This window comes from Oncorhynchus mykiss, chromosome 2, assembly GCF_013265735.2.
Source record: "Oncorhynchus mykiss isolate Arlee chromosome 2, USDA_OmykA_1.1, whole genome shotgun sequence".
In the NCBI taxonomy this organism is placed as follows: Eukaryota; Metazoa; Chordata; class Actinopteri; order Salmoniformes; family Salmonidae; genus Oncorhynchus; species Oncorhynchus mykiss.
Window position 1 is genome coordinate 23,969,740 of NC_048566.1, and position 13,411 is coordinate 23,983,150.

At 40.8% G+C, this 13,411-nt stretch overlaps 1 protein-coding gene across 1 annotated transcript; it reads left to right on the forward strand.

Annotated features, from left to right (window-relative positions):
- Positions 1–670: 670 nt before the first annotated feature.
- LOC110538617 lies at positions 671–5,219 on the forward strand. The gene is made up of 5 exons (XM_036943026.1): positions 671–993; positions 1,415–1,587; positions 1,869–2,013; positions 2,192–2,314; positions 2,417–5,219. The coding sequence occupies exons 1-5, from the start codon at positions 852–854 to the stop codon at positions 2,464–2,466; spliced, it is 633 nt and encodes a 210-aa protein (XP_036798921.1). The 5' UTR covers positions 671–851; the 3' UTR covers positions 2,467–5,219.
- The last annotated feature ends 8,192 nt before the right edge of the window (positions 5,220–13,411 follow it).

The following is a 13,411-nucleotide window of genomic DNA, read 5'->3' on the forward strand; positions in this document are numbered from 1 at the left end:
TTTCCTTCAAAAGGGTGATCAAATGAAGATCTTACATCTGTACCAGTATTATATTTTGCGGCTAAAGCCTCAGTAAAAAGCCCGTCATTTCCGCAATACATAACACTTTGTATCTGGACACAGTTGTGGAACTGGTTTTATGGAATCTAAACATTCCTGGTTTACAGGAACTGAACTATTTAGACATCCTGAAAGGTGATACTATAAATGGCTCACTATATGATCAGTTCTACAGTCAATGTAATCTAACGTATCATTACATTATTGGGTAACTCTGCATGACTGCCCTGCATGACCCCTGCCAGGCAACCCCATTAGCCTGTGTATTTTCCCAGACCCAAATGTGCTAGACTTATGTCCACTGGCCATGCAAATACATCTGTTGTTAGTAAACCTAAAGGGTTTTTAAAGTACATAACAACCTTTCACCTTAAAGTCTTTAGCATTACTTGTGAACTGTATACTGTGTGGTATTGTGGTATAGTGAGACACTGTCTCTTTTTCCCTTGGTAAAAAGAGGACAATATTGGGTGTCTGCTTTGGAAGTGAAATGTCTTTACTCAAATCACAGGTGTGCTCTGAGAAGGAATGAGAGAGAGAGAGAAAGGAAAGGAAATAACCTCATCGCTTTCTATGCTAAATGCGGCCCAGCCCTGCTCAACCTGTTCTCATTATCTTAATTCCCAGGAATCTTTCTTGCAAATCAGTCCAGGGAGTTCATTTGTTTTTCACCATATATAAAGTTGTTTGTTCATTCGTTTAGGTCGTAGCTCAAGGAGAGTTGTATGTCCTCTCTCTCTCTCTGTTTTCAGGCTGGAATCATTGGCAGCAGCTAGAGTCTCAGGACATGAATGTCCACTGAAGTGGATGTCTTGGACGGGTTGGTAGAAAGTTTGTTGATGAAGAGAAGAATAATGTCTGTATGTGGGATGACGGGACCAGGGCTTGGTCTGTCTGTGTTCCTGTTGGCTCTGCTTCATCTTCAATGCTCAGGTAGGACTGACTTGGTTGACCGTTGGGTCTGTCTTGCCAATCATACATGTAAAGGTAGCTACTGTAAAGCTACCATATTGTGTTTATTTTAGCCAAGATTGGTTGGGCTCAAGAGCAGCCATCCAGACCTAGAATGTAGACAGAGAGCAATATTTGCAGTGGTGCCTTGGTTTCACTGATGTCCCTTGTATCAGGAAAATACAATCTCAGACCAATTCACATTGTAATAGTCAAACAGTCAAAACAACCCTTTCCATGAGAACTAGTGCACTTTGCCTCCTAGGCAAATTAGGACTAGGCTGTTTCACAAGCTATGACTGATTATGTTGCATTTCTCTCCTTGCTGTCTCTTCTCCCCTCCCATTTCTCTCATTCACTGTACCCATCTCTTCCTAATACCCCATCATCATCCATCCTCCAGCCCAGAACAACTACACTACGCTCCCAAATAACGTATCAGTGGCTGTTGGCAAGCCTGCTGCCTTCCAGTGTGGTGTGTCCCCTCCTAGACAACTCAACTTCACTCTCTATGGTAGCCATAGAAACATAACCCTCATCTGCCCAGGAGACCACACTGAGTATCTGGCTGCCCAGGTGAGTGGCACAGCCTTAGCTTATATTATACCAACCATCCAGGTTACAGGTATTTGCTCTGTACAGGCCTGGATGTCGCAGGTGACCTAATTAGCATGACCATTGGTACAGCTGAAATCACTGAGAAATCCATACAGTAGCTCAATTCAGCAGGCCTGTTGGAGTGCAAAACAGTTACTTTCATTGCCCCTTTAGCGCTTGCTAATTAGAGTCTTTATGCATCACCAGATGAGATAATATATAATCTCTCCCCCCTCCTCTCTCTCTCTCTCTCCTCTCAGTCAATAAAAGGGTACTGTGATAACACAGGTAAGGAGCTCTTTGCAATATGGCTTATCAGTGGGACATCCCGCTCTGACAACCACACACGTGTGGTATGTGAGAGCTCAGGACGACCACTAGTGGATGGATACCTCTGGGTGTACGGTAAATACATCTCTCTAATACACCTTCCCTGAGCGTATGGTATTTGACATTGTCATCATTAGCTAACCCTAATCTCTTTGTCTGTCTGTCTGTCTTTCCTGTCTATCCTGTCTGTCTATCCCGTCTGTCTCTCTATCCTGTTTGTCTGTCTGTCTGTCCTCTTCGGATACATTTTCAGAGGACGGCAGTTACTTTGCCACCCTCATTGGCTGCGTCATTGGTGGTTTCTTTGGTATCCTCATCGTCTTTGGTCTGTCATACACTGTGCTCAGGAGATCTGAGAGGTTCCAGCTCTGTTTCAGTAAGTACCTCTCTCCTTCAGCCCTAACAGAGGATGGACCAGAGAATGATGCAGCGTGACGTTCATATGGTTCTCTTCTCTTTTCTGTGTTTGTGTCAACAGGGGGGAAAGATCGTGAGGATGACGTCACCACAATGGTGACAAAGGATTAAACACACACCTTTCAATACTGTTGGATTTACTTATTCAACTTCTTAAAGGTGGCACTTTGTGGGGTTTTTTGCATATGCAGATTTTGATTGTAATTTCTATTTTGTTTTACTGTTCTATTATTTGCTTATCTAGCAGTATGCAATATCTGATACTGGCATCAGTTTCCTGTGTTTTTTATCTTATGAAATGTAGCTAAACATAGGAAGTTAAACAAAATGTTGCATTTTGAAAATTTCTTACCAAAGTCCCATATATCATATTCTCACCCATAAGCTTTTAGATTTGTGTTGCCTTGGTTTGTTCAGTCGCAGTTCTACTATTTGTCCAACAGAGAGCAGCCATGACAGTACAGAAACTGAAGTTCAATGATGCTGGGATACTACTAAAGCGTTTGATCATGTACTATAATTGTGCGTCTCTGACTTTTCCTCTACTCCGGAATACGGAAGTTTATGTTCATTTTTTATACTGCGTTTTATAGCTCCATTAATTGTTTTACAGTTATGCTGGCAGCCAGCTAACACCTGTTTTCACTGCATAAACAATAGAGAGCAGGACGTCTGAGTAGCTGTCTAAAGTGTTCCAGTGGAGGATCAGTAGAGGTGGTGCGATGTTGACTCAGCTGGCCTGCTATGCTCTGGTATGACTCTGACACGGACACAACTCACATCACTCCAGATCCCACAATATGCATTGCTAATTTGTTTAGAATTACATACATTCTTTGAGATGTATTTCTATTTTTATGCATGCTCCCCATCTTCAGAGTGGCTTGTCAGAGGATATGGTCAAATGCTCAAAGGCCCTTAGATGGTTTGTTTAGTGACAAATATGCCTCCTAACAAGTAAGAGTAGTGTACGTTTTGAGTGTTCCAGCACGAGCGTGCTTGTGTCAGTGCATGCAGGCATACTTACATACCACACTTTTGTTTAAGTCTAAGCTATGCACCGGAGTTGTGTCAGTGACGATGCATTCATACTATATTAATACAGTGTGTTCCATTTGTATTGGGGCAGTGAAACTTGTTGTTTTGGCTCTGTACACTTTGGATTTGAAATGATTCAATGACTATGATGTTAAAGTGTAGACTGTCAGCTTTAATTTGAGGTTATTTTCATCCATATCGGGTGAACCGTTTAGAAATGACAGCACTTGTTGTAAATAGTCCCCCCATTTGGACAAATGCACTTATATGTGTATTAAAGTAGTAGAAAGTTAAGTATTTGGTCCCATATTCATTCACGCAATGACTACATCAAGCTTGTGACGCAAATTTGTTGAATGCATTTGTTGTTTGTTTTGGTTGTGTTTCAGATTATATTGTGCCCAATATAAATGAATGGTCAATAATGTATCGTGTCATTTTGGAGTCACTTTAATTGTAAAATAAGAATAAAATATGTTCCTAAACATTTCTGCATTAATGTGGATGCTACCATGATTACGGATAATCCTGAATGAATCGTGAATAATGATGAATGAGAAAGTTACAGACACACAAGTTACAGACACAATCCATTATTTACCATTCTTATGTATTGGGCACAAAATAATCTGAAACACAACCTAAACAAACAGCAAATGCATTCAATAAATGTGTAGAGTCACAAGCTTGATGTGGTTATTGTGTGCTAATGAATATGGGACTAAATACTTAACTTTTTACTACTTTCATACACATACAAGTACATTTGTCGCAATACTTTTGGTGCCTTAAAATGGGGGAACTGTGTAGAAAAAGTGCTGTAATTTCTAAATGGTTCACCCGATTTGGATAAAAATATCCTCAAATTAAATATGACACTGCACGTCAACCTCACAGTCATGATATTATTTAATATCCAAAGTGCTGGGGTACAGAGCCAAAACAAAACATGTCACTGTCAATACTATTTTAAAGAGTTGTTGTGCAAAGAAGAGAGCAGGGTTTTTGTGGAGGGAATGTCTTATGTGTGTGTTGTACCTGTGTGTCAGCTTTACCCTTTGGATAGTGAGTCTACGACAACCCTTTCCCTGTGGCCACTGGTTCTGTAGACTATGTAGCTGAGGTATGTGTAAGGTACCCAATTGTCATACTTGAGTAAAAGTAAAGATACCTTAATATGAAAGGACTTAAGTAAAAGTGAGTCACCCAGTAAAATCCTACTTGAGTAAAAGTCTAAAAGTATTTGGTTTTAAATATACTTAAGTATCAAAAGTCAATGTAATCTCAAAAATGTACTTAAGTATCAAAAGTAAAAGTATAAATAATTTCAAATTCCTTTTATAAAGCAAACCAGACGGCACTCATATTTTTATTACATATTTGTTTTACAGATAGCCCGGAGCGCCCTCTTACACTTAGACGTAATTTACAAACAAAGTATTTTTGTTTAGTTGCTCTGCCAGATCAGAGGCAGTACATATGACCAGGAACGTTGTCTTGCGTGACTTGGACCATTTTCCTGTACTGCTAAGCATTCAAAATGTAATGAGTACTTTTGAGAGTCGGGGAAAATGTATGGAGTAAAAAGTACATGATTTTCTTTAGGAATGTAGTGAAGTAAAAGTATACATTGTCAAAAATATACATAAATAGTAAAGTAAAGTACAGATACCAAAGAAAAAACTATGTAGGTAGTACTTTAAAGTATTTTACATCACTGGGTATGCAGGTATGCAGTCTTCCAATCAATTTGTTTGCACTATATGGTCAGTTTTGAACATTGTGGAAAAGTTGTGTTATCGTCAGTAATAAATGTCTTAAAACTATTCTGGTTGCATGGAATGCTGTTGTGCTTGAACGTACAACAATGGAACACACATATGTTGGACACAATACACACATAGACATGGACAGCACAGAATGGACTTTATCTCACAGTTTTATCAGTCCTTCATGGTGGTAACCACCTCAGTCTCATGTCAGGTCTTCAATATGTCACTGATGGTCCCTCTAACTAGGATATAGTCACTCACATTGTTGTATTATCACTTGTGAAGAACTGGATACGTATTCCTCCGCAGATGCCGCAGGGATATAAATAGTCCCAGATAGCAGCACGTCACCATGCCAATAATGTGCAGAGGTTCAGTCATGTGTCCCCTCTGAGGAGCCACCATAAGAGGTGTGAGCCTTAGGTTCTTGACTCTGTTGTTCAGTTTACTGTGTTAGCCTTTTTCAAGGCTTTGTGTTTTCATTTACTTTCCACACTACTCCAAATGAGAAGCACATGATCACACAGGCAGGCAGGCAGGAAGACAAACCCTGTTGTTGACAAAGCATGTGACAAATACATTTATATTTTATTTGTTTTGACAGGCAGACAGACAGAGAGACAGAGCGCCACTGACATCACCAGTAGTGAGTTCTGATCTCTGAGCTATGATAGCTGTCTCTTTGAGTTGGGAATAGATGTGGAATATTCCAAAGCATTATATTGTATTTAAGGCACCTCCCTCTCTGTGAGGTGAGCATGATCTCAATCTGACGGTTGTCATGTTTCTTTTTACTCCAAAACTGGCTTGGGAGGGATACTTATAGATCTGTGTGTGATTTGCTATACAGTTGTAATTTATTTATAACAATAGAGCCATATGGACAAGGTGCACTATATATACTAAAGTACATGGACACCCCTTCAAATTTGTGGATTTGGCTATTTCAGCCACAGGTGTATAAAATCTCCATACACAAACATTGGCAGTAGAATGGTCTTATTGAAGAGCTCAGTGACTTTTAGCATGGCACCGTCAGGTAGAACGCTACCTGCCCCAATGCATAGTGCCAACTGTAAAGTTTGGTGGTGGAGGATTAATGGTCTGGGGCTGTTTTTCATGGTTTGGGCTTGGCCCCTTAGTTCCAGTGAAGGGAAATCGTAACACTACAGCATGCAATGACATTCTAGATAATTCTGTGCTTCCAACTTTGTGGCAACAGTTTGAGGAAGGCCCTTTCCTGTTTCACCATGACAATGCCCCTGTGCACAAAGCGAGGTCCTTATAAAAATGGTTTGTCGAGATCAATGTGGAAGAACTTGACTGGCCTGCACAGAGCCCAGACCTCAACCCCATCGAACACCTTTGGGATGAATTGGAACGCCGACTGCGAGCCAGGCCTAATCGCCCAACATCAGTGCTCGACCTCACTAATGCTCTTGTTGCTGAATGGAAGCAAGTCCCCACAGCAATGTTCCAACATCTAGTGGAAAGCCTTCCCAGAAGAGTGGAGGCTGTTTTAGCAGCAAAGAAGCGCTGCAAGGTATACTGGTAACACGGTAATATTATGATACTTATAATACCAACATTTTAGAATACTGTAGTACATTTTCATATGATACTACCGACTTGTTAAACCCACCGATATAAAAAACCTGCGAGCGTTATGTTATGAAATGTTTGTGAAGTCAGTTTTGCTTCTAAACTTTCATGTGCATATCAGCGGGGATGCAGACCCAAACTCTGGTGAGTGTTCTCTTGTTAGATGTGTTACATTGGAGCTGCGCACAAAGCAAGCAATGTTAATATATTGTATAATTTCATCGCCTGTTATAACCTAGGGCACAGACCAGTCTGAGTAGACTTTGGTAGTTCACTGTCATGCAGCCTCTGAACGTCAGAGAGGGGAAATGGAGCACGCGACAGGCATGTCTGCAGCTTTACAGCAAAGAAAACGACTTCTCTAGCCTAAACTGTTAAGAGAAGATGCCTTTTTTAAATATAATTTAACAAACTAATCCCGGTCGCTAATTATTAGTTTGATAACAAATTACGTTGTTCAGTCATGTTACCTAGCTAGCTAACAACCTGCTAACTTGCCAGTAGGTTTATGCAAATTTGACTGACACAGGAAGAAAGGAAAAGGGTCTGCTACTCATGAGATGTGTTTCAAAAGGTAGGGTTCGTATTGGCCTACTGGAAGCCTAAACTATAAACAAAATCAATTTATTTCTGGTGCTCCTTAAATGATGTTTGGTGCCTAATGTTTTGAAAGTTGAGAGCAGTGTGCCTACAGTGCCTACAGTGCATTCGGAAAGTATTCAGACCCCTTGTCACGCTTGTCAAAAAGGAGTAGACCATGGCGCAGCGTGCATAGAGTTCCACATATTTCAATTAATAGAAACTCACCAAACAAAAAAGTACAACCGAAATGTGACGATACTGGTGTACACACAGGCAACCTACTGTAGACAAGATCCCACAAACACAATGGGGAAAATGTCTACCTAAATATGATCCCCAATCAGAGACACAGATAAACTGCATCTGATTAGGAACCATATCAAGCCACCATAGAAATACAATTCACCTAGATGACCCACCCTAGTCACTATCACGCCCCAACCAACTGTCACGCCCTGGTCTTAGTATTTTGTGTTTTCTTTATTAATTTGGTCAGGCCAGGGTGTGACATGGGTTTTGTATGTGGTGTGTTTTGTCTTGGGGTTTTTGTTAGGCATCGGGTTTGTATTATAGTAGGGGTTTCTAGCATGTTTATCGTTGTCTCTGATTGGGAACCATATTTAGGCAGCCATATTCTTTGAGTGTTTCGTGGGTGATTGTTCCTGTCTTTGTGTTTGTTGTCACCAGATAGGCTGTTTAGGTTTTCGCACATTTATTGTTTTGTTAGTTTATTCATGTATAGTTTTCTTCATTAAAAAACCATGAATAACCACCACGCTGCATTTTGGTCCGACTCTCCTTCACCTAAAGAAAACCGTTACACCAACATAGAGAATAAACAGCTTTCTATGGTCAGGGCGTGACACCCCTTCACTTTTTCCACATTTTGTTACATTACAGCCTTAGTCTAAAATGGATTAAATAGATACAAATCCTCATACATCTACACACAATATCCCATAATGCAAATTTATACAAAATAAAACACAGAAATACCTTATTTGCACAAGCATTCATGGAAGGAATTGTCCGTAGAGCTCAGAGACAGGATTGTGTTGAGGCACAGATTTCAGGAAGGATACTAAAACATTTCTGCAGCATTGAAGGTCCCCAAGAACACAGTAGCCCCCATCATTCTTTAATAGAAGAAGTTTGGAAACGCCAGGATTCTTCTTCGAGCTGGCCGCCCAGCCAAACTGAGCAATCGGGGAAGAAGGGCCTTGGTCAGGTAGGTGACCAAGAGCCCGATGGTCACTCTGACAGAGCTCCAGAGTTCCTCTGTGGAGATGAGAGAACCTTCCAGAAGGACAACCATCTCTGCAGCACTCCACCAATCAGGCCTTTATGGTAGAGTGGCTTGGAGTTTGCCAAAAGGCACCTAAAGGACTCTCAGACCATGAGAAACAAGATTGTCTGGTCCGGTGTAACCAAGATTGAACACTTAGGCCTGAATGCCAACCATAACATCTGGAGGAAACCAGGCACCGCTCATCCCCTGGCCAATACCATCCCAACGGTCAAGCATGTTGGTGTCAGCATCATGCTGTGGGGATGTTTTTCAGCAGCAGGGACTGGGAGACTAGTCAGGATTGAGTCAGGATCGAGGGAAAGACGAATGGAGCAAAATACAGAGAGGTCCTTGATGAAAACCTGCTCCTCAGACTGGGGCGAAGGTTCACCTTCCAACAGGATAATGACCCTAAGCACAAAGTGAAGACAATGCAGGAGTGGCTTCAGGACAAGTCTCGGAATGTCCTTGAGTGGCCCAGCCAGAGCCCGGACTTGAACCCGATCGAACATCTCTGGAGAGACCTGAAGAAAGCTGTACAGCGAATCTCCCCTTCCAACCTGACAGAGCTTGAAAGGATCTGCAGAGAAGAATGGGACAAACTCCCCAAATACAGGTGTACCAAGCTTGTAGTGTCATACCCAAGAAGACTCGAGAAGGTAATCACTGCCTAAGGTGCTTTAGCAAAGTACTGAGTAAAGAGTCTGAATACTTATATAAATATGATATTTTAGTTATTTCTAATAAATTTGCACACAAAAAAATACCTGTTTTTGCTATGTCATTATGGGGTGTGTAGATTGATGAGGGAAAAAACAATTTCATCAATTTTAGAATATGGCTGTAATGTAACAAAATGTGGGAAAAGTGAAGAGGTCTGAATACTGCGCTGTATGTGTGTTTGTGTGAGAGAGAGTGATGTGTATGTGTGTGTGTTTATGAGAGTGAGGGAGACAGAGTGTGTGAGGAAGGGAGGGAGTGTGTGTGTGCGTTAACTGAAGAGTAAAGAAGGTTTCATGTAGTGTTTTCACCTTACTGACTCTGACATACAGATCATTATGCATGTTTATTCCTTCCTCCCATTCCTCCAGCCAAATCACAGGTAGGGCTTTGTGAATATGAGTAAATCAGCCATTCTATGCAGTATTCTATTATACACTAAAAAGTGTGAAGTTAAATTCAATGTTTTGTATTGAGTAGCAGTGTGAATTTCAGTGACAGGTTTTTGGAGAACGTTTAGAAAACGTGAACAAGCGTCCCGGGGGCTGTGCAAAAAGGATGCTATGCCACAGATCTTTTCCACCGTGGAACAACAAAAATATATATATGTATTTTTTTTTAACCTTTTTTTAACTAGGCAAGTCAGTTCAGAATAAATTATTGTTTACAATGACGGCCTACACCGGCCAAACCCGGACTATATTTGTTTTGAACTGACTTGCCTAGTTAAAGAAAGGTTAAATAACATAAAATAAAAAGATTGTGCGCCGCTCTATGGGACTCTCAATCGCGGACAGTTGTGATTCCAACCAGGGAGTCTTTATTGACGGCTCTAGCACTGAGATGCAGTGCCTTAGACCTCTGCGCCACTCGGGAGCCTGAGTGGCATCGTGATACTTGGCCTGGTATCGTATCGTTTGAAAATGTTGATATCGTGACGAGGCTACAGCAAAGGGGTGACCAACTCCAAGTTAATGCTTTTGGTCATGTAGTGTATCTCTATTCGAGGGAACCTATTAGACTGCATTGATTCAATACATTCTGGCCAAAGGCTACTCCTGTTAATTCTGTGTTGTGTGTTGGCCTTTTGTATTACCCATATAGCAATTTTAACATCCGTTTATCAAAGAGACTACAAAAATATTTAGATTTTTCTCACTCCTATTTCAGACAATGCTAAAATTTGGGACGGTACATAATGTCTCTCTGTGTCCTTTTAGATTGTCTTCTTAGAATGTCCTCTTAGAATGTCTCAGAATGACATTGAAAGGTTACTGGACTGGAAGGAAACTTCCTGGATTAATGTATCTCACTGTGGCGTAATCATGGAGATTGATTGTAAGGCATTCAAATATTTCAAGGACGCCCCAAATCCATTTCTCTCCAGCTCAAACCAAATGCTTCTCTAGCATTCATTCTGCTTATCAGTAGGACATGCACAAAGTCTAATATAACTGACCATAAAGCGAATCCACCGAAAGAGATCCAATGAAATAGTGATCAGTATGAGAGCTCAGTAGGTCTTGGTATGGCAACTCATTACCTCGTCCCACCCAGTGTTTTTAACCCTGAACAGAAGGGCACAGGCCTGTGTTTGGGGCACAACAGTGCACCTGGATGCACCACACACATTCTGCACACGGGATCTCATCGTCCTATAGTGTGTTTAAGGTGACAACAAAAGGGAGGGGCTATTCCTCAAGGTAAAAGGAAAGAGTAAAGACTAGGTGTGTGAAGTCAGCAGGACGACCTGAGCTACCCAGCAGACATCCTCAGACCCCTTGCCAAGACAGACCTTGTTCTCAGGTAAGAAGGGATTTCACTGGCTTTCCCAGGCCCTGTTTTACAACCATCTGTGTTGTTCTGATCACTTACACATCCATAGGGTGGGGTGTTGCTATAGCACCATTAGGTTCTGAAGATTGTATGGATGTAATGGTGATTTTTGTATATATTTAGATAGTCAATGTAAATTCACTTTGTAAAGTCAATATATTCTCAGTTGGTTGAGCTAGGTTGGTGTGTTCCCTGCGAAAGGCAGTTGTCAGGCAGTAAATATATGGATAGGCATCCTTGACCTTGAGGGATGACATGCTGATCAGCATGTGACCTTCACTACTATTAGTCTGCAACAGGGAAAATGGCATTCTGGGCATATTGGAATATATATTGTACTATATATACTATATATTGGGATATATAGTACAATACGAATGGAAATATTCTGTTTCCCTCTATAAGTTCAAATGTATGTGTTATGTTTCAGTGTATGAATGCTCTAAGTGAATGCTCTGACGTGAACTATACACATAATAGTATTTCGACATAGGACTAATTCCCATCATTGTCAGTTGGAGTTGAGAGATAGAGTCATCTACAACCACATCTTACTGTGTATGAGAGCATTAGAAAACTAGAAAACTCATTCTAAAAAAATCTGATAGGAAAAGTTGGATTACTAGCATTGACCTGGTCTTCAAATGGTGGAATTGTCCATTGTAAAACAAACTCGTTTTTACCAGAATGAAGGAGATGGGTGTCGTATTTCTATATTTCCAAAACATTGCAGTGTAAACCCCAGTGAGTGACCAAGGTCGAGCCAAGGGTGTCCTGAGGCCTGTGGCGTCCGCCCCACATTTCCTCCCTCAGCTGTTTTCTGTCCAAACACCCACAATGCCCTCCTGCTGCGTCCCGGTGTCTGTCTCACACCACAAGGACATTCTGCCCCTTTATCCTCACTGTGTTTGGGAACAAGAATGGGACTGTGCAGGAGGGCAACATAGACACAATGGTTTTAATGATATTAGTTCATTATAGATCATACGAGTATAATCAAACAGTATAATCCCTCTTCAGCTAGGAATAACAAGGGTTAATTCAAGATGGTGTTAAATTCTAGGAATGACCCCAATGGTTATTGGTATGTCAAATCAAATCTTATTTGTCACATCCGTCTAATACTACTTCCTTACAGTGAAATGCTTAAAAATACCTTAAAAAAGTAACAAATAAGGTAACAAATAATCAAAGCGCAGCAGTACCATTACAATAGTGAGGCTGTATACAGGGTGTACTGGTACAGAGTCAATGTGCGGGGGCACCGGTTAGTCAAGGTAATTGAGGTAATATGTACATGTAGGTAGAGTTATTAAAGTGACTATGCATAGATAATAGCAGAGAGTAGCAGCAATGTAAAATAGGGGGGGGGGGGGGGCAATGCAAATATTCTGGGTAGCCATTTGATTAGATGTTCAGGAGTCTTATGGCTTGGGGGTAGAAGCTGTTTATAAGCCTCTTGGACCGAGACTTGTGAGATGTTATGCTGTTATAATAGATGCCTTTTCTCATTTTGCTCCCAGTCAGGTTGTGTGCAAGATGGGCCAATTCTCAGTTCTGCTTTTGCTGACAGGTAAATCAGACATTTTCATGATAAAGATGCATGGGGTAATGCAACAGATGAATTCTGCAAAATGAAATAAATATTATTAAAGATTTTATGGACATTAGTATGGAAAGCTACAGTGGGAACTACAAATCTGTGATCGAAGAATGTTACAGGATTGTTTTGTTGCACTTGACATTTTGTGACCTTTTGTGTCATTCCAAGAAATTATTGTTGACCTTGACCCTTAACATGATCAAAACTACATATACACTTAGATCTATCCACCAAATGACAAACGTTTTTAAAATGTTTCTTCTTTTTCTCTCCTAGTTCTCTGTGCATTCTTCGAGGAAACTGAAGCAAGTAAGACACATGTGCTTTAGTGTTGTCTCTAGTTGTCTGACGGGTTGATCAAAGCTTGCTCTTTGTTAGACTCATCTGTTTTTCATGAGGTTCTTGTTTTCAGGTGACTGTGAATGAGAACTAACTATTTTCAGCAGATTTGATCACTGTCACTTAAACCAGAGTCACACACTGTGCAGCCTGTCAGAGCAACATGTGTTTTATTTGCTTGAGGTTCATTTTCTGTTCTCCCTTTCTCTCCTCCCCCCTCTCTCATCTGCAGATCCATTTGTTTACAGTAAGTAGCTTATTCATATTCTTATTGGA

What these genes read in the sequence shown, in the direction of transcription:
- LOC110538617 (XM_036943026.1), top strand. Translation starts at nt 852, where the DNA reads ATGTCCACTGAAGTGGATGTCTTGGACGGGTTGGTAGAAAGTTTGTTG. An exon ending in GCTTCATCTTCAATGCTCAG is followed by an intron (nt 994 to 1,414) that starts GTAGGACTGACT and finishes TCCATCCTCCAG; the next exon opens with CCCAGAACAACTACACTACG. An exon ending in TGGATACCTCTGGGTGTACG is followed by an intron (nt 2,014 to 2,191) that starts GTAAATACATCT and finishes ATACATTTTCAG; the next exon opens with AGGACGGCAGTTACTTTGCC.